The sequence below is a fragment of the Lonchura striata genome, chromosome 2 (genome assembly GCF_050655825.1).
Source record: "Lonchura striata isolate lonStrDom1 chromosome 2, ASM5065582v1, whole genome shotgun sequence".
In the NCBI taxonomy this organism is placed as follows: Eukaryota; Metazoa; Chordata; class Aves; order Passeriformes; family Estrildidae; genus Lonchura; species Lonchura striata.
The window spans coordinates 70,444,805-70,466,268 of NC_140704.1; the positions used below are offsets into that span (position 1 = coordinate 70,444,805).

At 37.4% G+C, this 21,464-nt stretch overlaps 2 protein-coding genes across 29 annotated transcripts in view; one reads left to right on the forward strand and one right to left on the reverse strand.

Moving 5' to 3' along the window:
• LOC110483451 (uncharacterized) overlaps window positions 1-21,464 on the forward strand; it is a 425,837-nt gene that overhangs the window by 277,792 nt on the left and 126,581 nt on the right. The window lies entirely within an intron of this gene.
• On the reverse strand, window positions 1,934-17,255 carry PRL (prolactin). The gene is made up of 4 exons (XM_021553415.3): window positions 17,082-17,255; window positions 16,591-16,698; window positions 15,005-15,184; window positions 1,934-13,137 (listed from the first exon to the last, which is right to left on the reverse strand). Exons 1-4 carry the CDS (start codon window positions 17,229-17,231, stop codon window positions 12,946-12,948), a joined length of 630 nt encoding a protein of 209 aa, XP_021409090.2. The 5' UTR covers window positions 17,232-17,255; the 3' UTR covers window positions 1,934-12,945.

Sequence of the window (21,464 nt, forward strand, 5' to 3'; positions counted from 1 at the left end):
CTAAATCTCAACAGTTTACTTATATATTTTGAACTACAAATTTGCAGGTGTATGGTCAAGGGGTAACTTTTATAACATTTATGACAATTAAACAATTTGTGTGGCAACTAAAATAAGTTGAGGGCATGCACTTTGGCATGTACAAAATTTGCCAGAGTAACTAATGGAGTGAATATTGAATAGCTCATCTTAAGGAAATTAAAATACAGAACTGCTAAAAGTCACCAAAGCAAAGGATTTTATACAATTTAAACCTATAATATTTTGCTAGATTCTATTTTGTGTGCTGTCTTGCTTAAACCAAATATAATAGAAAAACTAGTTTTTAATTTTTTTATTACATTGCAAATACTAGGAAAATTGTAATGAGCTGGAGTTTAGATTTGGAAACATTTAACTGCTCCATTTCCATCTGAATTAACACATAATACCATCTTTAATCTTTCCTGTATTTATCACAGGAAATTTTTTGCTTGAAAGATACTTCTGGGAATATATTAATTGTCCTGTTCCATAATATCACTTCTGAAAGGATTAAATCTTTAAATATTAGAGTTCAGTAGGACTGTTCTTAATCTTTGTGGTAATAATAAATACTGAATGTCAGACCTTTTCAAAGATCCAAATTGGAAATGTCGTTTATCTCACTAAAATGAAGGGAAGCTCCACATGTGTACATATGAAAGTAGGGAATTGTTATCCCAAATATAGCTTGCAAAGATAATTGGAAAGGATTAATTTACTTCATGTGGCTTTCAGGGACATGACTAGTCCAACGTGTTCTCAGGAAACAAAGAGGTTGGAAGTCTTTTGCTGGTGCTGAATTTTCTTCAACATTTGCATTCTCAAGTATTTTTAGGTGTACCTATGTCCTGGTTCAGGGTAAATTTGGGGAGAATCCCCAAAGGTATTCCTCTAGGAAGCAGATTCAATTGGCCCCTCCCCGAACTACTTTGGGAAAAATACCTCCTTGGAGAAAAGTGGAAAAAACCTGTTTATTAAACAAGAAAACCTAAACAATATTAAATAATAAAACCTCTTGCCACTCCAAAAGAGAGACAAACTCAGGAAGTCTCCTCCACGGGCTGCAGCTCGGCTCACCCAGTCTCTCAGGCTCAGCCCAGTGGGCCACAGCTGCGAGCTGCTGTTGCTCTTCTGGGTGTTCAGTCCAGAGCAGGTTTAAGCAGGTCCAAAAAAAGTAACAAAACCCACAGTCCAGGGAACTCCTTTGCCTTGGCTAGCTAAAATGAACTAAAAGCAAAGGAAAGCTCTGTCTCGCTGTTTGTGCATGGACAACACAGTCCAGGATCAGGAATGTGGAAGAGTGAGTGCAGTTTCTGATAACAAACTCCGCTCTTCTTCTCTCCATCCTTCACTCTCAGAACAAGTCTTAAATGTGCAAAACTTATTCAGCATAAGCAGAACAGACAATTGGGGATAAAAGCATCAGATAGTCAACCCAGGATAACATATCTTGAAGAAGTGATTCAACCCTAAACCTCACGTTTTCCCTGTCAGAACCTTCTTGATGTTGCTCCAGACTTCTATTATGAAATCTTGAATATTAAAATTTTTTTGTCACTTTGTTTATAATATTTGTGGAATAGAATTTCTTTCATCCAGTTTACATGTGTATATCTGTATGTGTATAAATATAGATACACACTAAGTTTTGGAATACTCTGTCAATATAATTAGGCCACACTATGGTTGGGTGTTCTAGCAAGTACAGTTTGAGTCAGAGAGGCTCAGACAGAGAGGTTTTTTCCAGTCCTGTGTGAGAAGCTGGTTAATCAAACTTCTGCACTCACAGTTTTACCTGAGTAGTATTTCCCTTGCTTGGATTCCTCCTACTTATTTAAAGCCTCTGGCTCAGCAGTCTAACACGGAACTATTTGTCCATGGCCATTTACTTTCCACTGCATAGTAGCTCCATAAAGCTACTGTGCAAGCAATTCCCTTTCCAGAATATTGCCAGCTGGAGAGAGCTGACATGAACCTTCTGGGAAAGCTGTGATACGGTGCAATATCCACATTCACCTGCAGCCATCAATTTTAAGGTGTTATCTCTGAAAAGTAGAGGGAATTCAGTGGATATGCTGTAAGGGAATCAATGGAATATCCACTTTATTGCTCTCCTGAGAACAAAGGTAGGTCTGCAGAAATCCAGTCCGGCAAGTGTGCTAACACCATGGTGTTTGTGGCAGCCGGACCTCCTGTGAGATGTGACTCTGCACAGGCTCTGTGGCCTGCTGTGCCAGGTTGTGCCTGGTTAGTCCCCTCTCCACAGAGAGGTTTTTTAGAAACAAAATCTCCAGGACCTGTATTTAGACATGTAGCTTCAGGCAGCAAATGGAGTCGCAGAATTCCACTTGGGAATTCTTTATCTCTAGGGTTTCAAGAGTATCATATGGTGTGGGAACATCTACTGGTCTGGTTGACACTGAGATACCAGCATTCAACTTTTACAGATGCAGATCAGATCTGAATTTATCCCTTCAGTATCCCTGCATGGGAATATGCTTGAATGTAGAGAGTAGTTTGCTTATCAGCTGATATTGTGGTGCATGGAGCCAGCCTCAGCTGCAGACTCAAGAAACCACAAAATAGATGAGTTTCATATGTGATTTTGTGAAGTAGTGTAAATAAAAACGTGACAGCTACAGTAAGAGTGGCTACAGGGCTGTGAAAAAAAGTCTTTCTACCTGTGAAACACCTATATAAGTGATTAAAGATGTTCTTTGGTAGCAAAAGATAATTTGGATAGTATATTAATTTATTTAATTACTTAAATATTATTTATTAAATGCTGTCATGTATGATATTTACTCAGTTTTAGTTGTGCAGATTTCTTAATTAACAGATTTGTGTGTTGCAGAGCCCTATCTTGAACTGAAAACTCAAGAATTAAAAAAATATAGCTTTTCACTGATTGAACACTGGAGGTTGTTAGGCAGCCAGTTTTGAGGAAATACAGGTAACTTTGTTTAGAAAATCTTAGGTGTTACATGGCCCACCATGGCCCATCACTCATTTTTCACAAAAATGGCTTCATGGAGGATGCGAAATGCCTCAGAACCTCAGAAATCCAAGCCACCAGGTGCCAGCCCAGTGTTCTACTGTGCCACCAGAAAGCCACACTGTCTGTTCTGTGGAAAACTCACTGCTGCCTCTTGTTCACTGTAGGGGCTGTACTTCACTCCTGTGGCCACTCCTGGTCTTCTCCTCATGAGTGCCACTCTACAAGGCCGGGCATTACACTTCCATGCTTGTCAATGCACATGACTGAAATGGCATTTTTGTATTTGGATACAGTCAAGGCCCCTTAAAGCAGAGGGTTGCAAGTGTATGAGAGAGATATGTTATTCCCTAATGGCTTATTACCATCCCATTTGCAATTCAGATCAGCTCTAAATTGACTGAAATTTTTAAACACATAGCAGGCAGTTTAAACTAATGATTGTCTGGAGGTTCACATCTGACACGAGCTAAGCTTCTGCTCAAAACAAATTGCAAATAATTCCTTCCTTAGAGTCAAAATGTCACTTTTTTTACACAGTACATTGTTGCCAGATTTTGTCAGTTTCATGAAAAGAAAAGCCACAGCAAACTCCACAAAAAACTGCTGAACGTTCTGCTTTAGACAGCTGGGTGGCACTGGTGTTTGTCCCTGTCCTCCCCTTATTTACAATAATTTTTATGTGTGCATGGATCCTTGTAGCCTGATGGAAAATTCTTCCCCCTGCTCCAACTCCCAACACCCCTCACCATGCACCACATGCCCTGGGGGCAGCAGCAGGAGGCTCGAGCTCCCAAATAACCCTTGCAGGGAATGGGATGCCTTGGCCACCAACATCTTTGTCCCCATAGCTGGCAGGGTGAATGATGGATTCCCCTTTTCCCTGGCATTCTGCCTTGGCTCTGTTGCCAGTTTGCCTAGGCCCACCCAGCCACAGTGCTGGAAGTGAGCGTGCCACGGGTGGCTGTGGTGTATTGCCGTGGGTGGGTGTGGTGTATTGCCGCGGGTGGCTGTGGTGTATCGCCACGGGTGGCTGTGGTGTATCACAGGAACGATGAGCGCTGTGCGCACTGGGCACCGTGGGCCCTGAGGGACACTGCTGAGCCTTGTGCTCTTCACTGAAAAATGCCCGGTGGTGGCGCACAGCTGCAGAGATGCCTTTTCTTCAGGCCCTGGAGATGTAGTAAAACAGGCTTAATCCTTCATTGTTTCTGCTTTTCAGTACCTTGCAATGGCTGCTTAAAGCAGTATTTCAGAGTTTGAGTTTAATTCCATCAAGATTTTGAAGTTCTTAAGTTTGATGATGATAAAAAGGGAAACTCTTTAAAAATATCCAGTGGGGTGGAAATGGTATGTTCGGTTTGTGTTTGAAATTGAGTTTGCCTTGAATGAAATAACCCATCTGAAGGGACTTGCTGGAGAAATCTTAAAAACTTAGAACCCCATATAACTAAATGCAAATAGGGAAGTATCTGCTAATTTCTAAAGAGAAAAAACTTATCTAGAGAGAAAAATAAAATACTTTTCTTTGATGGAATCCTTGTGTATTTTTGCTTTGTATAAGCTAGCCAAAGGGATAAGGTTTGGGTCAGTCTCTCTTTTTTACCCACAGTGTTACTGGATTAGCTGTTTGTCATATGTTACTTGTATGTCTGTATTACTTAGCTGAATTGTGGCTCTTTTTGAACTCCAGAAAAAGGCTTGTTTTTCAAAAATTATGACAATGAGTCCTCTTATGTTCATCACACCTGTTGTTGCTATTTATGTTTTCAGCTTGAACTGTGTATTGGTATACATTTTACATTTCATTTCTCTATAGCTTTTGCATAGCTCATGGTCATACTTAATGTTTTCTCAGTCTCTTTTCCCACTGAGCAATATTTCTTAAAGTGTTTTAAAATGGTGGTTTGACGGAAATTTTCTCATGAGAGAAAGTATGGTGATTATCTAATGAAATTGCAATTTCACTGAAAATTTTCATTTTCTTGCTGAAAAATGTGAATCCAGAAAGGATTTCAGTCTGCATGGGAAGAAATCCTGAAAGATTGTTTGACTGGCTTGATTAAAGAATGTCTCTCTATTTGTGAGGAAGTAAAAACTGAAACCAAATAAAAGGACTTTTCTTTGCTAAATGTTGACTTTCCTACTATATGGTCATTGCATGTGAAAAATTTCTTTTTTTAAAAAAAAAAGGAGATGGTAAATATAAAACCCCTCAATTTCCTAAGCTTTTCTTAACTTTATAGTCTTTTTGGGAATATTTACCTGCTTGAAACTAGCTCTAGGAAAGAGGTGCATATGTGTTACATTTTCCTTATGCCTTCAACATGTACAGTTGAAATGTGATATACTTTGCATTTAACAAAAAACAGCAACAACAAAGAAAAGGATCAGCTTACAGATTATATATATGGATTAGTATAAAATAAGTTTCTGCTTTCAAAATAACCTTATAAGTGCCACCTCCTCCCACTATATAAATCTATTTTGTTGGAGAGTAAATTTAAATGCAGTTTGCCCAGCTGCAATTAAGTATATGTAATAGAAGTATTGCTGATTGATTTTAAGGTTATAACTCAAACAAAATTATCTTTCATCTCGGACCATGAAAAACCCTTTTTCATGTTTTGATTTGCTGGAGGGAAGGAATGTCATCCAGAGAGACCTTGATAGGCTTGAGAAATGAGCCCATGAAAACCTCAGGAGGTTCAACAAGCCCAAGTGCAAAGTCTGGCTCCTGGGTCATGACAATCCCCAGCACCAATCCAGCCTGGGGGAAGAATAGATTTAGGCCAGCCCTGTATAGAAGGGCTTGGGGGATACTGGTGGTTAAAAAATTGAATATGAGCTGGCAAATGTGTACTTTTAACCCAGAAAGTCAATCACAGTCTTCATCAAAGGAAGTTTGGCCATCAGCTTGAGAGAGATGATTCTGTCCACTTTACTCTGTCCTTGTGAGATGTCACCTGGAGGACTGTATCTAGTTTTTTGGTGCCCAGTACAAGTACTGGTAGAGCTGATCCAAAAGAGGATCATGGAAATGATCTGCCGGCTGGAACACCTCTCCTATGAAGAAAAGCTATGAAAGCTGGGGCTGTTTAGCCTGAAGAACAGGGAATTCCAGGGAGAACTCATTGTTGCCTTAAGTATATATAAATTTGGTGTCTTGTCCTGTAGTGACAAAGGACAAAAGTTTGAGGGTAAACTGAATGAGGGCAGATTTAGATCAAATAAAAGGAGGAAAACTTAAAAATAGGGTGGTGAGATGCTGGAACATTGTTTAGAGAAGCTGTAGATGCTCCATTATCACAAGTGTTCAAGGTCAGGTTGAAGCAGGCATTGAGCAACATGATCTAGAGAATGTCCCAGCCCATCTTAGGAGGGGATGACAAGATGATCCTTCCAACCCAGACCATTTAGTGATTCTATGATTCACTGCAAGCTTTGGAGCTGTTTATTGACCATCTCTCTAAACATGAAGTACATGCACTACCATTCTACAGCTTTGCTCTGCTCTTTGGCCCTGGTAAGATTTATGCCACGACAATAAAATATATATTACCCTTAATTTAGGCCAAGGCAGTATTCATAATATCTTTGATAAAAAGGCTATGCAAGTAATGGCATGGCTTGATATTAAGATGATGTGCACAGCATAAATAATTACACAGGTACCTTTTCCCTCTCACAGCTGTAACATAGTTTTGTGGTTTTTTTCTCACTTATGACATGCATAGGTAGGGTTTTCTAGAGGACCAAAACCATCTTGTGAAGTAGTGTTACTATTTAACACTGTATTAAAACCTTCAAGACTTATTTTGGTATTAGTCTTTTTGTCTTATATTCATCTAAACATTACTTTCACTTAGATGGAATCTCAAGTGAAAATAAAAATAAATGGGTATCCTAACCTTCTTGAAAACCATTTCTAATTCTTTTGCTTTACATTTTTTATGGTGCCGTACATCAAAAGCTAATCTCTCAATAAACTCAGGCTGTGCATTGCACTCTCTTCCATCACATGGCCCTTGAGAGAACATGAGAGTTTGCTAATACCGTGAGGTATTTTCTAGTACAAGATGATAAAGAACAGAATCCTTTTTTTTCTCGCTTTGGTGCAACAGGGACACAGAAGAACAAATTCCTTGCAAACAACACAGAAAACACTTTAAATAAATGCTGAGCTGCTTATTGCCTTAACATTGACATGAGGACCCATGGTCTCTATTGCGTGGGACTCACAAAGATGCCATGCAAATCCAATCAATTCAAGTACCTTTTGTCATATTAAGTTATAGTACATTTGCTGTAGATCCAGGATGTTGGAACATCCAAAAAAATTCTGAGGCTTTAGTTAGGCTTGGATAATCATCAAAAGCTTGGAAAGTTTTTTGTGCTATATGAACTATTTTTATCCGTGAAATCAGGCTGGAAATCTCCCAAGACTGGGTCCTGGGGAAGATTATTGTTATTTCAATCATCTGGCTAAAGAAAGAGCCTATTGTCATGTGTGATTATTGGCCTAATCCTGCAAACCATGCACAGTGCTTTCAAACATGAAGTCAGTAAAGGTAAGCAGAATAATATCTATATATATGTATCAGGAGCTATCTACTTTAGCAAGAGTGAAAACACTGCCAGAGAGACAAGCTAATGTTGTGTACCACACTTTCCTATGTCTTTGAATTATAAATTAACAGAGAAGGATCTTATTGGGAAGGGCTCCTTTTTTCTTCTGCCTTAATTTACAGTAACAGTGACTTGGTTGATGAATGTGGGTCTAGTAATTCTGATAATAATGTTAAATATATAGTATTCTTAGTTGACACTGAATGCTGGAGGGAGGTAGTCATCTTGATAAAGAAAAATATTCCATTATTGAATGGGAATATTTTTAGAGTAATTTAGTGCATGAATCAAATCCTATTCATTGAGTGCACATACATGTTGTCCATTCAGTATTTGCAAAATCCTCTGCAAGATGTGGTGTATGATACAAACAGTATGAACTTTCAGCTTCTTTGATATACTAGAGTGAGTGCTCTTAGCATTTTTGATGACTCACGTTGTCACTTGTGAATTAATAAGTGATGTGAGCTCTTCGGTGTAATGAACCCTATCATTTAAAAAAAAAGGGAAAGCTGTTCCTGTAATTAGCGTGGTGATGTTTTTATAAGAAAATTCTCTTTTTGACGGACTACTGTTATTAAATATTGTCAGTAAATACTGTTCGTTATTATGCTTGGCAAAGCACTTTCTGGTAGCTAACTTGATGAAATTTAGTGAAGAATTTGTGGTAAAAGTGTTCTTTAACAAATATTGTCTACTATGTTATATTTTTTAAATGAAAATATTGAGATTATTTAAAAGATGGGAATTTGCAGAAAAGGGTACTGTCCAAGACATGTCTTCCTAAACCCCAGAATGTTAGCATGGGATTGGTGGGTGATTAAAAGGGCATGAAAAAGAATTAGTGACAATGTAAGCAACATGGTCTTTTATTTCCCTATTAAATTAAAATTGTAGATTGGAAGGTGGGCTCTGTAACCTTCAAAATGGCCTTGCATTTTTTGTATATTCCAAAAGTCAAATGGGAGAAGTCTCTGACTTCTTATTTTTTTCACCAAAAATAAGGACAGTTTGTACTGCTTTCACTGTATGGAAAATAAGATATAGTTCAGAGGACATTAGGCACCATTGCTTGTCTGTTTTTATTTCCTCCCCATAGCTGAATGCGGGAAAGGAAACAAAAAATTACCATGAAAAAATGTAAGTTTTAAAAAAAAAATAGTATTTAGTAATGGGGTATATAGCTAAATGCAACTTTAAAATTTCAATAATAATAGATATTGCTAAAATTTATCTGGTAGTCATTGAGTTGTTTGGAGAAAAAAAAGTTGGAAAACCATGGCTGACACTTCTACTGTTTTCCAAGACTGATGTTGAATTTAGCCTCATTCCTTAAGATGGCTATGAACATGAAGAATTTCAAAAGAGTGTCATAATGTTTTAAAACTTTTAAACTCTTTTTAGAGATTAATATAAATCTGTGTGTAGTTAATCTTAAATTTCAGTTGAATTGAACATTGAGGCTCAACATCAGACTTCAAGATTTAGCAAAGTGATTTGCAAGTCATTAAGAGCTAGTGACAGAAATAGTCATATATGCTATTATTTTACAGATCACCAAACCCAGTAGTTTCAGTGAGAATGTGTATGCCTGTGATGTTATTCCCATGCATGATTGTACTACTAGATTTTTTTAGTGTATGGACATATACATAAGTATGATTACTGAGTTTACATTCCTGACACGATTGCTTGTATAAATTTAATCCAAAATAAGCAGACTGTTTAAAATGTAGCCCTCAGAGAATTTCTGTTGTTCAAAAATTAAATTTAGATGATGTGTGGGTTCTACACTGTGTATCCCTTGTTATCAGAATTGTAGGTTTTCTTTGAAATTATATTATAAAGGTCAACTCTATTGTACAGATGGGTTGCCATGCTATAGATCAAACACTGGAGGCTTTTTGTAGGATCTCAAATGAAAAAGAGTTAAAAAAAAGGATGATAGAAAGATTATCACATTATTAGTTAAGCAGCTGATTCCAAATGACATATATTATGAATAAAATCTTCCCTTATTGGCTTTAAAATCATCCTCAAAGTATTTTGTTTGCTCCAGTGGTTACCTATCATCCTAGAGTCTTGAAACACACATGAATAGCAAGTCAGATTTCTATTTTGTGTATCTATGCTGCTCTGTTGAGTTCAGTGATAAATGCTCTCGGTGATGAATTGGCTTAACTTCCTACCACTTAGATTTCATGTCACAAAGTGTTATCTTAAATTTAGTGCCATCTATGGGAGTGTGAATATAATTTTAAAAGAGAACAGAACCTATATTTCAGCTAAGTGGACCTTTCCAGTCCTGTCACCATTTTAAATGAGCAGAAGTAAAGATATGAACAAATATTTAAATATGGAAAATTTGGACTTTGAATAAATAATTAGAGAACTAGCTATTTTGTGAAGTGGCCAGGAGTTAATACACTTAGTAAAAATGCTTATAGATATCAGCTTCATTTACTTAGAAAGAGCATGATTGCTTTAAGTTCAGTTTCATATAAGAGTTTGGCTGTGTAATTTCTTGTTGGACAAACAGCAGTAGTTGCTCAGGACTTACAAACTTGTGCTAATTAACAAAATGTTAGAATCAGAAGGTTTGGAAGGGCCTTTAAAGATCATCTTCAGATAAAGACCCAATCCCCTTGTGGTTAGGGACACTTTTTGCTAGAACACATTGCTCAGAGACCAGCCTGGCCTTCAACACTTTCAGGGATGGGGCATTCACAACATCTCTGGGCAACCTGTGCCACTTCCTCACCACCCTCACACTGAAGGCATTTTTCCTAATATCTATCTACTAATAGTAAGATAAGTGTGTGTTTTTCCTACCAGCAACTCTAAGAAATAGCTTTTCCAATTGACCTGTATTGTGGCTTGAACATTCAGAGTCTGAAGGGTTTGTCCATGGCAGGGCACTTCACAGTGAAATTGTAGCTTGGAATGTCTTCATGGGCTTCTATTTTTCTCTGTCTCTGTGACAGCTGTGATGACTGAGAATATTAACCAAATCACTTTTTAATGCTACTTTAGTTAAGCAGCTGCAAAACAGATAGCTTTTCAGTTGTTTAGATTATCTTTTTTGTCATCCTCTTGTACCTTTCCTTATGAAATTAAAAAACTCATAATTGTGCTAAAATAGTCTATATAAAGGCAGTGCATACAAGTTTTAAACAGTTGTTTTAGCACTGTAATTTTTAAGCAGTTAATGAAAGTAATTGTTTTAGATCTAGTCATATAAGTGCAAAATTATGAATGTGTACCCTATTAATCAAGTTGCTTTTGAATTCTAAAGAGATTCTGAGGTAGGAGTTTGCTCAGTGAGGCATAATTGTTTTTCCAGCTCAATACAGACTAGTCCCATTATTCATGTTTTCTTTTCAATAAGAACTCACACTGTAATTCTAAGCACTTATGATAATTACAAAGGACATATTTTCTTTTTATTTTTCTTTTTTTTCCCTTTCCTTTAAAATGTTCCCCCCCTCCCCCCCCACCTCCACTGGCATTATAACAAAAAGCAGAATATTAAAACCATTTTAAATTCTAGTTGGGACACTTGCATTTTGTCAGGCAAATTTTACCCATTTTCTTCCATGACTGTGCTGTACAGCTGTGTGTTGTTAAACTGCTGTTGCATTTACCCCAGGTTTTGTGCATTTCAGAGCTTAAGAAATATGTCAGTTGTGACTGTCCTACAAGGAATTTGCTTACTGTAAAGATGATTTTTTATAGATTAAAATTTGACTTAGTGTATACTTATTCACAAAAAGCCTGAGGCAATCAATAATTGAAAACATGAAGAGATTAAGAGGCCATTATATATATATATATATATATATATATATACACACAATTAGAAATACAAGTATCATCGCGTTCTTGGAGAAATGGCTAAAATGAGACCTTCCTAGCAGTTGGTATTGTCTAATCTCTTATGTAAATACCAATTATGGCTGTGCTTATTCTGTTATGGTAATGAAAGGCTTAAGCCTTCAAACCCATCTACTCTGGTGCTTCACTATTCCTCTGAGCTGGTTCCAACCTGGAGCAGTGCATCATGCTTGTCTAGTGGGAAGTCAACTCCAGGAGAAGCTAATTCAAAATTAAGCTCCTGTTTGCTAAAACTGTGTGATGAAGCCAAGGCTGAGTTTATTTATTGCTTACAAAGACAACATATTGATACGGTCTACGGTCAGCGGCTTCTCTTGAAATTTGGCTTCTTACTTGCTGTATGACTGTAAGACAGATTTTTTTCAAAAGTAGTCAGTTGTTTTGATCTTTAGAAATTTTCAATGTGTAACCATAGTGTTTTCAAATGAGTGCCCTAAAAACTTTTTAACTCAACCCAAATTGAGTTGGAGAATGGAGATATACCAGAGACAATGGAGACAAAGGACACCTCAGCTCAACTGGTGCCTTTTTATGGCATCAAAATTCTTCAAGTAACTGCAGCCACCACATTGCTTGGGAGGAATGTGAAAGGTATATGGATATGATATGAATGCCCATCATTGCCTTTTGAGACCTACTGAAACCAGCTGGTTCCTTTGCCCTCAGATAGTTACCTGAAATATAATGAACCTTCCCTTGGAAATGCCTTTTCACATCAGTAGAGATGTAAATATATCTGTATTTCTGTCCTAAAAATACTGGATGTGTCTTCTCTCTCCATGGATTGCATAGGGAATCAAAGGCTGTGCTAGCCAGGAGTATTTCTTAACCTTTCTCTCCCCTGCACTGACAGATTTTGTACCGAGTAAAGGAGTCAATAAAAGCAGATTGGATCTCAGACAAAAAAAAATCACTTTAGGGTAGTTTAGTGTGATTAATCTGCCTTTTTATGTCCCTGCTTTTTGTTTCCTCTCTTTTTGGACAGGTTGTAAGGACCAATGCAAGTAAGAAATCCTGTCATCAGTAACTGGAGATTGAGATCCCAAAAGAGAAGCTACTGTTAAAGTTATATACCATGCCATCTATTTTTTATTCACTCATACCACCCAGTGTTACATGCTTTTGGATTTAAGAATTTTTATTTTTATATGCATGACCTGTTTGTCACTGAAATACTACTAGGGGAGAAGATTAGACAGAAAAGTATATTCTTGTCATACAAGAAGTTGGTAATATTTTAAAGCACTGACACATGTGGTGCTAATTGTTGCAGCCAGAATTCATACAAACATGCTTGAAAGTTACTAATGATACAGCTTCTGCACAGTGTGATTTTCATAAAGTGGGAAAGCATAAAGAAAACACGATGAATGACTTCAGTACATGATCAGGCCCATGACTACTCAACAATTGTTGTCGTGGATTAGGCGGCACTTCAAAACCTTGAGATAGTTGTCAATTTTGTGGGAATCTCGGCGGAGGCAGTGAAGCAGGTTGTAAAAGGCAAAGAGCCTGGAGTCCTCATCAGCAAGCTGCAGGGATGGGAGTCCATCCCAAGGAGTGTAAATGTCATTTTCGACCTCCCCAGAGTGAACCTAAATGCACAAAGTAGTATTAATACTAAATAATAGTGAGCCTGACTGGATGTAGAAGGCAGAATTTAAAACACTGCTCTTAAAGAATGCTAGTTACTAGTGTATGTCTTCTGATGTGCTTTCTGTTGTGGCTCACATTATTCCATATAATGTTCTATATCTTCATTCAGATTTTGAACAAATTTATTATATTTTTCAGTTTATTTTCCTAAAATATGTGAAAAGCATAACTGCCTCAGTAGCATTTTAAGAGAACTAGTGTGTTAACCAGTATTCAGAGAAACCTGACTTTGCAGAGAAATCAATCCTTCCGTCATGCTTGGACTCATCAGCAACATCTCTCTTTGGCTCCCTCCACCTTGAAAACTTTGTTAAAACTTGTTCTTAGAAGTTGTTCGTGTGCAACAGATTAGTCTCAGCCCTTATCAGAAAAATCTCTCAGTAATACATATTCAGAAGTACTAGGCCTCATTAAAAAAAAAAAAAAAAAAAAAAAGCTGAATGATACAATGACTTCTAATGTTAGAAAGCTACATGTGGGAACACATGTAATGAGTTAGTATTTGAGGTGAAGACTAGTTTAGGTCTCCTTGTTTGAAGACAATCATTAATTTTCTCTTATCACATAAATCTACCTTTCATAGCAGGAAGGAAGTCTGTGCCTATTCATGCTTGTGCACCATCCTTATTTCACTCAAGTACTTTGAAAAGACATACAGGAGAGTATCTGTGGAGCTGCTATCATTCAGTTTAAGTGAAAGGATAAAAAAAATAGACCCACTATGACTTAAAAATATGGTTTGACACTAATGAATGAGCCAGTCTTATCTCTTTCTGTAAATAATGTGAATGAGAAGGTGGTGACAGGGCAACTGGAGCAATACCTGACTTTTTACTCTTATCATGGACCCTCAGCTGTGCCCTTTTTACACATAGATAGAGATGTATTTGATTACACTGATAAATGTATTTGTAGCTTGGATGGTATAAGGTTTCAGAGTGAAGAGACACCTAAGTGAAAGACAGACCATGAGTGATCGAGTGGAAAGTGTGATTACAATGATGGTGGCACTCTTTGCGCTGTTCAGCTGCTCAGAACAGTGAAGTCAGAACCACTTGTCAGCATCTAACTCTCTGAAAGAATGATAAATTCACTGACTAACAGAGGCCCCTTTAAAAATAAACAAGCGAGAGCAGATTTTATTCAGGAAAGCTTTCAATCAATTAGTGGTAACAAGAGCTATTCAAGTACAGGTTTTGTGAGACAGCAGCCTTATTGTCTAAACTCACAAGTATAGCGGGAACCAAGTCAGACACAGAATCCAGAGGAATCAGTATGGTGTGAAAAGAGAAATTAAAGATGTCAGGGTTACTTTGTATGCCACATCTTTGCAATAGCCCAGACTCCCAGAGCCATTTTAAACAGTATGTTTCCAAAACCTCTGCATAATACCTGTTTGTATATAGATGCATATAAATATGCTTAAACTTGTATATGTATAAATACGTGCATATGGAAAAAAATGGAGATGCATCCTTAAACAATCAGGATTACAAATTAAAAATACTCAAAGATAGAATGACCATAGTCAGTCCTGATGATTACACCTTCCCCTGAAGCATAACTGGGAGTGTGATGGGTTATTCTGTGACAATCATATCACATTGTCTCTTTAGAAATTGCAAGATAGCAGAAGAAAAGAAATCTGAAAGAAGAAAGCTGAAAAGTTCTCAGACTCAACTACTTTCTCTCCCCTGTTTTTCTTCACATCTATTGTTTCCTTTCATATTCCAGGTAGGGAGAGCCTATCAATGTACATGTCTTCCTTAAAGCAATTGTCTAGAAGGGTGCTAAGGATCGACTTACCCGCCCAACTATTTTCTCCATTCCTTCTAGAAGTCGCTTGTTTTGTTCTTCAATCTCCACAGCCTTCCAGAGAATGGTTTCTGGAGCTTCTTTGATTCTTTGTACTTCAGAGGCCAGGTGGATCAGGGGATCATTCCAGGAACGCAGAACTCTCAGTATTAAATTCAGTAGGTCTTCGTGCTGCACACACATAGTAAGGAAAGGTGGTTAAAGAAGAAAGCTAAATACTGGCAAAATTAGAAGTAATTTAGAGCAGTGTCCTCAGACATTTTGATTTAGGAATTTATTCCAGGACCTGTCACTGAATGTGCCCTATAGGCCTGTCTTAGATACCTCTATGCAATTGCATTTTTGAAGTTTGTCATTGATGTCATCATGTTCTACAATGTTTGCATGAGCCATATTGCAGTGAAAAATATAATTGAACACTCTCAGCATTAAAGACTAGCAAGCATAACTGTGTCACATCTCTGTAACAGCAAATCCAGAACTCCTTATCCGATTTTCGATGGATGTTTTAAAATCCGCTGATTATTTTTATTATTTTTTTTTAATTTAGTACTGACTGGAAGGTGCACATTATGGTAAACCACCAAATAGCTTTTATTGCCTCTACATAATTCTTCTGTCCTCCCCTTTGAACAATAGTGCTTCCAGCAGTAGCTTTCTGGTTTTAAAAATTATCCTTTCTTGTGGGCAATAGGAATTCATCAAGCCTATGGTTAAGTTTGTGACAGCATTAAAACCATTTCTTCTTTGCTAAATGCACAGCTGTGAATTCTATTGCTCCTACTAGAATTTCTAAATGACACGAGAATCTAGTGATACTGTGGGATTGTGAAGATAACACTACCACCATGACACTGGTAGAGATTTCACTGCAGAACAGCCCCATTTATACAGCTCTGCTTATTTTTTTCTCCAGAGAATTTTCAAATCATATCTGTGAGCATAGACTGAATGAGATCATCTTCACTGAAGTTTATAGTTATTATAAATGATGTATGTATGTAGTGTGCTTCTATTTACAGATATTTTGCAGATTTTCACACTAGGGTCTTTGTATTTCGATGATGATGTGACCACTTTTGCCTTCTGGTAACAGGAAGAATGTCTAGTCAATGGTTTTTTGATAATGCCAGTGTTTGAGTTACCAGATAACTATTTACCTGTCTACATACAGCAATGTGTTTTATGTTTGCAAATACATGAATTGTTTATAAGATATTTTAAGATAATGTTTGAAGGTTGTAGTGTTCTCAGTACTGCACAAACATGGTAACTGGCATTGCTCCATGAGGTAGTATTTTAATTGGAATTAAGATGCAGTGATTAAATGTACCATACAGGAAAAGGAAGGGATGATGAAAGTGACTGGTATTTATATATGCTGTATGATTTGTAACTTAGTATCAGCAAATGTTAAATCAACTTTGGCTTTTTCATGTTTTCCTCTTTATGGCTTTTATATTCTGATTGAGTTGATCCCCCTCTCACTCTGAAAGATGCCTCACTATTCTGTAACCCTCCTTCCCGGCCTTCCCCGGCTCAATCTTACACTGAATTACACTGGAAGTGGGACTTACATGAATCTGCTGAGCCTGCTCCTTATCTTCAGGAGTGGTTAAAGACGCAGTGTGGCAGCTGTTGACAGCTTTTGCAATGAAACCCCGGCCCTGGGCATAGCGTTCATCCTGCAGATCAGTACAGGTGTTACTGAGACAGAAGGTAAGAGCTTCAGTTCAAACACTGTGCTAGCTAATCATTGTTCCATAGCTTTTATCACTGCTTTTATGCTGTAAAGGTCAAAAGTTTCTGGTGAGTCTCTAGAGTGGAACTGGCACCCAGCAAAAACAAATGTTCCACAGATAAAGAATGATGGGAAAATGGTATCTTTTAATAGAAGTGCTGGAGATCTTAGCAACATTCAGGACTATATACCAATTTGGTCACCATTTGGACTTTCACCAGATAGCAGTCATATTTGTTTACTTATTATATGTTAACATATGTTTGTGATTAAAAAGTATTAAATTGCAATTTTATATTTTCTTGCTCTCAGGAAAATACTACTTACAAATTCATTGAACATTTCCGAAGAGAGGAAGTGAATGTAGTGTGAAAGTTTAACTGCTCGGTCAAAAAGCTCCTCAAGGGAGAGTTGGCAATTGACAGATCCATTGGGGCAGATTGGCAAAGAGGTCACTCCTTCCTTTGTCAGAAGCATGTGGGACACCAGAAGGGCTGCCAGCAACAAACCTGTTCAAGTTTAAAACACAGTGAAATGGGCTCACATTGACTTGCAGGCATATTTAGAAGCAGCTGTGAGGGCCAGATGCTGGGTGATTTGGGGTGTGCTGTCACACGGCTCAGAGTAACCCCTGTGCTGGCTGCTGAAAAACAGTGGAGTACAGACACACTGTAATTCTATAACTCTTTTATCCTTTCTCCCCTCTGTCATCCTCATGGTATAGCAGAGCCAGTTACAGAGTTTGAGGAGACAAGGTAGCCTGTGCTGTGGTGTATTCTGACTACATGCCTGACTTTATTACAGAATGATAAACAGGAGAAAAAAAAACAAATCAAACTTCTTAGTGCAAATATAGATACATAATTATATTTACACAGACATATAAGTTTGGAAAATAGATTGTATTTTTTTTCTTTCTTTCCTTTTTTTTCCCCCTCCTCCTGCCAGAGGTCCCTTTCTTCCTTGCAAACATTTGGAGTTAAAATTAATTTTTGTGGGAGGGTGGTTAGGTCACTCTTAAGGCTGTGATTGTCCTGGGAGTTCCTTCAAAGATTTCCACCAGCTGTGCTTCTTTTCTCTTTAGAGTTTAACCCTAAATTTCCTACTTCTAAGAAATCAGTAATAGTTTTTGCTTTTCTCCTGAGCTTCTGAAACTGATATAGAGGACTTCTCATTATCTAAGCAAAAAGTGTAATCTCTTTAAAACTTTTCATGTTAACTTAGCAGAGTTTTTTATTCAGTGAAATATAATGTACAGAGAAAAACAATGGCAAATAATTAAAAGAAAATATTTGGTAAATGAATGTTCTGAGACTTTTACTTCTGGAAATTGACCTGTTACCTATACTGGTTCACTAGAAATATTTAAAATGCTCAATTAAAGTGTTCATTATATATCAGCAAAACTATCCCTAAGCATTCATGTGATAAGTTTCTTTATAGCTCTACATTCAAAAATGTGGATTTACACAATATTGATATAAGATTTCCTCCTCCCCCATGAGCAAGGTACATGTTGGACGCTGCAGCTAGGAAAGTATTCTAAGGAATAACTCTATGAAAACCTGAGACTTGTTGGCTTGGAAAGTTGATGGATGTTTTGAAAACATTCATTTCAAAATTACCGCATCATCTCTAGACTTGTGGGTAATGACGTCTGGTCATAGCCTTCTGAGTGGTACAGCAAACCAGTCCAGATCCAAACTTGCACATGCAAGGTGTGACATCCCTCAAGCCAATTTTTTGTGACACCAACCAACGCAAAGGTACACTTAGATGATAAAAGGCATCAAGCTTCTTTCTTCTGGTTTTGTCCTTTCTGCAAAATTACATGGCTGGAAGACCTCATTTTCTAGACCTGTTACATTTCAGATGCCTCCTAATTCAATTGAAATAGAAAAAAGTAGAAAAATTGTCAGCAGATGAATGTTAAAGTTCTTACCTTTCAGTGAAGCCCCCTTGGTGCTCATGGTTGGGATTCTGGATGATGACTTTCCTTACCAGAAAGAAATCTCAATTCTTGCTGCTATTCTCTGCACATACTGCTCTTATATACACCATGCAGGGTCCATTTTGCATACATTCAGCAGGTTGTGGAGTTTGCCTCCATAATTACAAACATCAAATTGCCTTTCTTCCACATTCATATTCAGTATTTTTTGGTTATTTTTATTTTTTTTTTTTTTAATTTGAGCTGTGAGGGGGAATTTCATTAATAAGTTGAGCTGTGGGATCCCAAGTACGAGTGAACGAAAAGACTGCCAATATTTTGCCCTGAATGAGGTGAAAATGCCATTGATCCTGGAAATCTCCAGTTCTGAGACAGATTTTCTCAATGTTTCTAGCCTACTGTTCCCACTCCCCGTAATAGTCTTCTCATCCATCCTTGGTGCTTCAGCCATCTAAGCTTGCTTACATTAAAATTCTGGCCATTTGTGAGAGGCAAACAGTAGTTTGCAGTATCCCCATTGAGAGGAATAGCATAAATTGAACAGAAATTTATCCGGAGTAAAGAGAACTCTGGCTCCTGGAAAGACAGGTCACTATCTGTAGGATTATAGATATGACATTAGTGGTAACTTAAAAAATATATTACACAACACAAATCTTGGTATAACTGATCCTCTGTCTGAGAGATGCTTAGAGAAGTAGACTGAGTTTTTATATATAAAAAAAGGGAAAAATTTAGAAGAATTGAAGAGGTAGAAGTTATATCTGCTTAATCTGAAATGTCTCATGAATAAGTTAGTATTATTTAAAAAAACAAACCCAGCCTCTACAAAATTACTTTCTACACTCAAAAACCTGCGTAAAAGATGGGCATTTCCACCACATGCAAAACACATGCTGTCGTCAGCAGTGAGGTTTGTTCTCAGTTCTGATGCATCTGTGGTAAGCTGCAAACCAGCCCAAGCAGGTTGGCCCTGTTTTCTTCTCGTGTGAGGCTCATCTGCATGAATATGTTAGCAAATATATAACCTTTCATCTGTTTCTCAGGTGCATTTACCCATGGAGAAACTTTCCAAAGGAGGTGGTCATGATGAATAAGGCATACAGTGTTAATGAATTTTCTTGCCTTTAGACAACTTGTTCCATACCTGTGGAATGGGTATACATGCAACCCAGAATCCCTCAGTATTTCAGGATCCTTGAAGTAATGGTGAACAACGGAGAAGAAAGGCTAAGCATTTAGGAGAGGCATTCCTTGGAAGACAAGATACTTTAGCAATAAACCAGAACCAGTAACAGGTGGTCTACCTTTGCTAAGTTCTGGGATTTTTGCTAGAACAGTTTTTTCTGCTTAGAGTCTGCACCTTTACTGGAAATTGAGGTTCTGCTGAGCAGTTGCTGAAGCAGTTGCTGTCTGCAGCAGGAAAAGTGGCAATTTGATGAAGGCAGTAATATTAGAATGGGGCCACAGAAAAACTCTAGCATGGATGGTAGAAAAAACTGCTGCCTTCTAAACCTCAGTTAATGGCTTTATAAGCTTGATTTCATTCAGCTTCATTTGAAAACCTGCCTCAATAAGATTACAGGGAGACTGAAAAATCCTGGTATCTTATATTAGAAGAGTCCTGTGAATTAGATGAATGAACAGTTCTCAAACCACCTGTTGCTCTTTCATTCACTAGTCTCCTTTTCTTGGAATTTTGAGGATTTGGTAGTGGGGCCAAAATAAGACACTGAGTTAATTAATATTAGGGACTAGATAACAAAGACAACAGGTAAACTCCCTAGTCTGTCTTCTCTATTTTTGGACAGGGACCCTTCTTTGAGGCCTGATGGCATCAGCTGAAGTCAGCATCCTCATATGACTTAGCTTGGAGGATAACCTGCCTCTTGCTGTGTAAATGTAGACAAGCATCCTAAATGTAGATCACAAGAGAGTGGTTTATTTGAAATCATTGCATGATGTTTTATTTAAAATAGTTTACCACAAAATAAGACAATTTAATTTTCTCTTGCACCTTTCATCCTCAAATACTTTACAAACATGAATGGATTAAAATTGGCAGCAATCAAGAATCATAAGCGGGAGAGAAGACACTCTCTATAAAGTAGATAAGTATAAAGGTGAAGTTCTTTTACCAGGTGTGAGAACTGACATAGAGGTTAAGTTTATTTGTGTCTGCACAGGAAATCTTGAGGGGAAAAAAATAAAATAAAATTCCTGATTCCCAGACCTGCACTTCAAGTGAACATAATTTCTTACTAGTACCAAAGATGAAAAAAAAAAAAAAAAAAAAAAAGGGAGAGAAAGAAAAGAGAGGAAGAGTTACAGTAAACATAAACAAATAGATTAAAATGTTTATTTTCTTTTATAAATTAGGAATTTTGTCCTATTTAAAGTTGAATAAAAACTTGAAAGTAGCTGAAAATGCTTCCTTCTGCCTTTTGAAAGTGACCTGGCTCTATATTGTCCAAAGACATAGAAATATGGCATTCCATTGTCTCTGATTATTCTCTGAATCATGGAAAGGAAGCTCATTCTAGCCCCCAATAACCACCTAATTGCCTATTTTAACAATAACTCAAGACAGCGCTGTAACTAGGTGGATAGTTACCAGCGCTGAGGAAAAAGCCTCTGGAACAACACAAAGAACTACAAAGAAAGACTCTGGATAGCACAGCTCTGGTTAGCAGCATGTTTCCATCTCCCTTGGAGATGGAATATATACATATGTACATACATACATACATACATATTTA

Coding starts and splice junctions, on each gene's coding strand:
- PRL (XM_021553415.3), bottom strand. CDS start 17,231: ATGCTTCTGACAAAGGAAGGAGTGACCTCTTTGCCAATCTGCCCCAAT. Junction 16,699..17,081: donor CGGAAATGTTCAATGAATTT/GTAAGTAGTATT, acceptor ACTGATCTGCAG/GATGAACGCTATGCCCAGGG. Junction 13,138..15,004: donor TGGAGAAAATAGTTGGGCGG/GTAAGTCGATCC, acceptor TTGTGCATTTAG/GTTCACTCTGGGGAGGTCGA.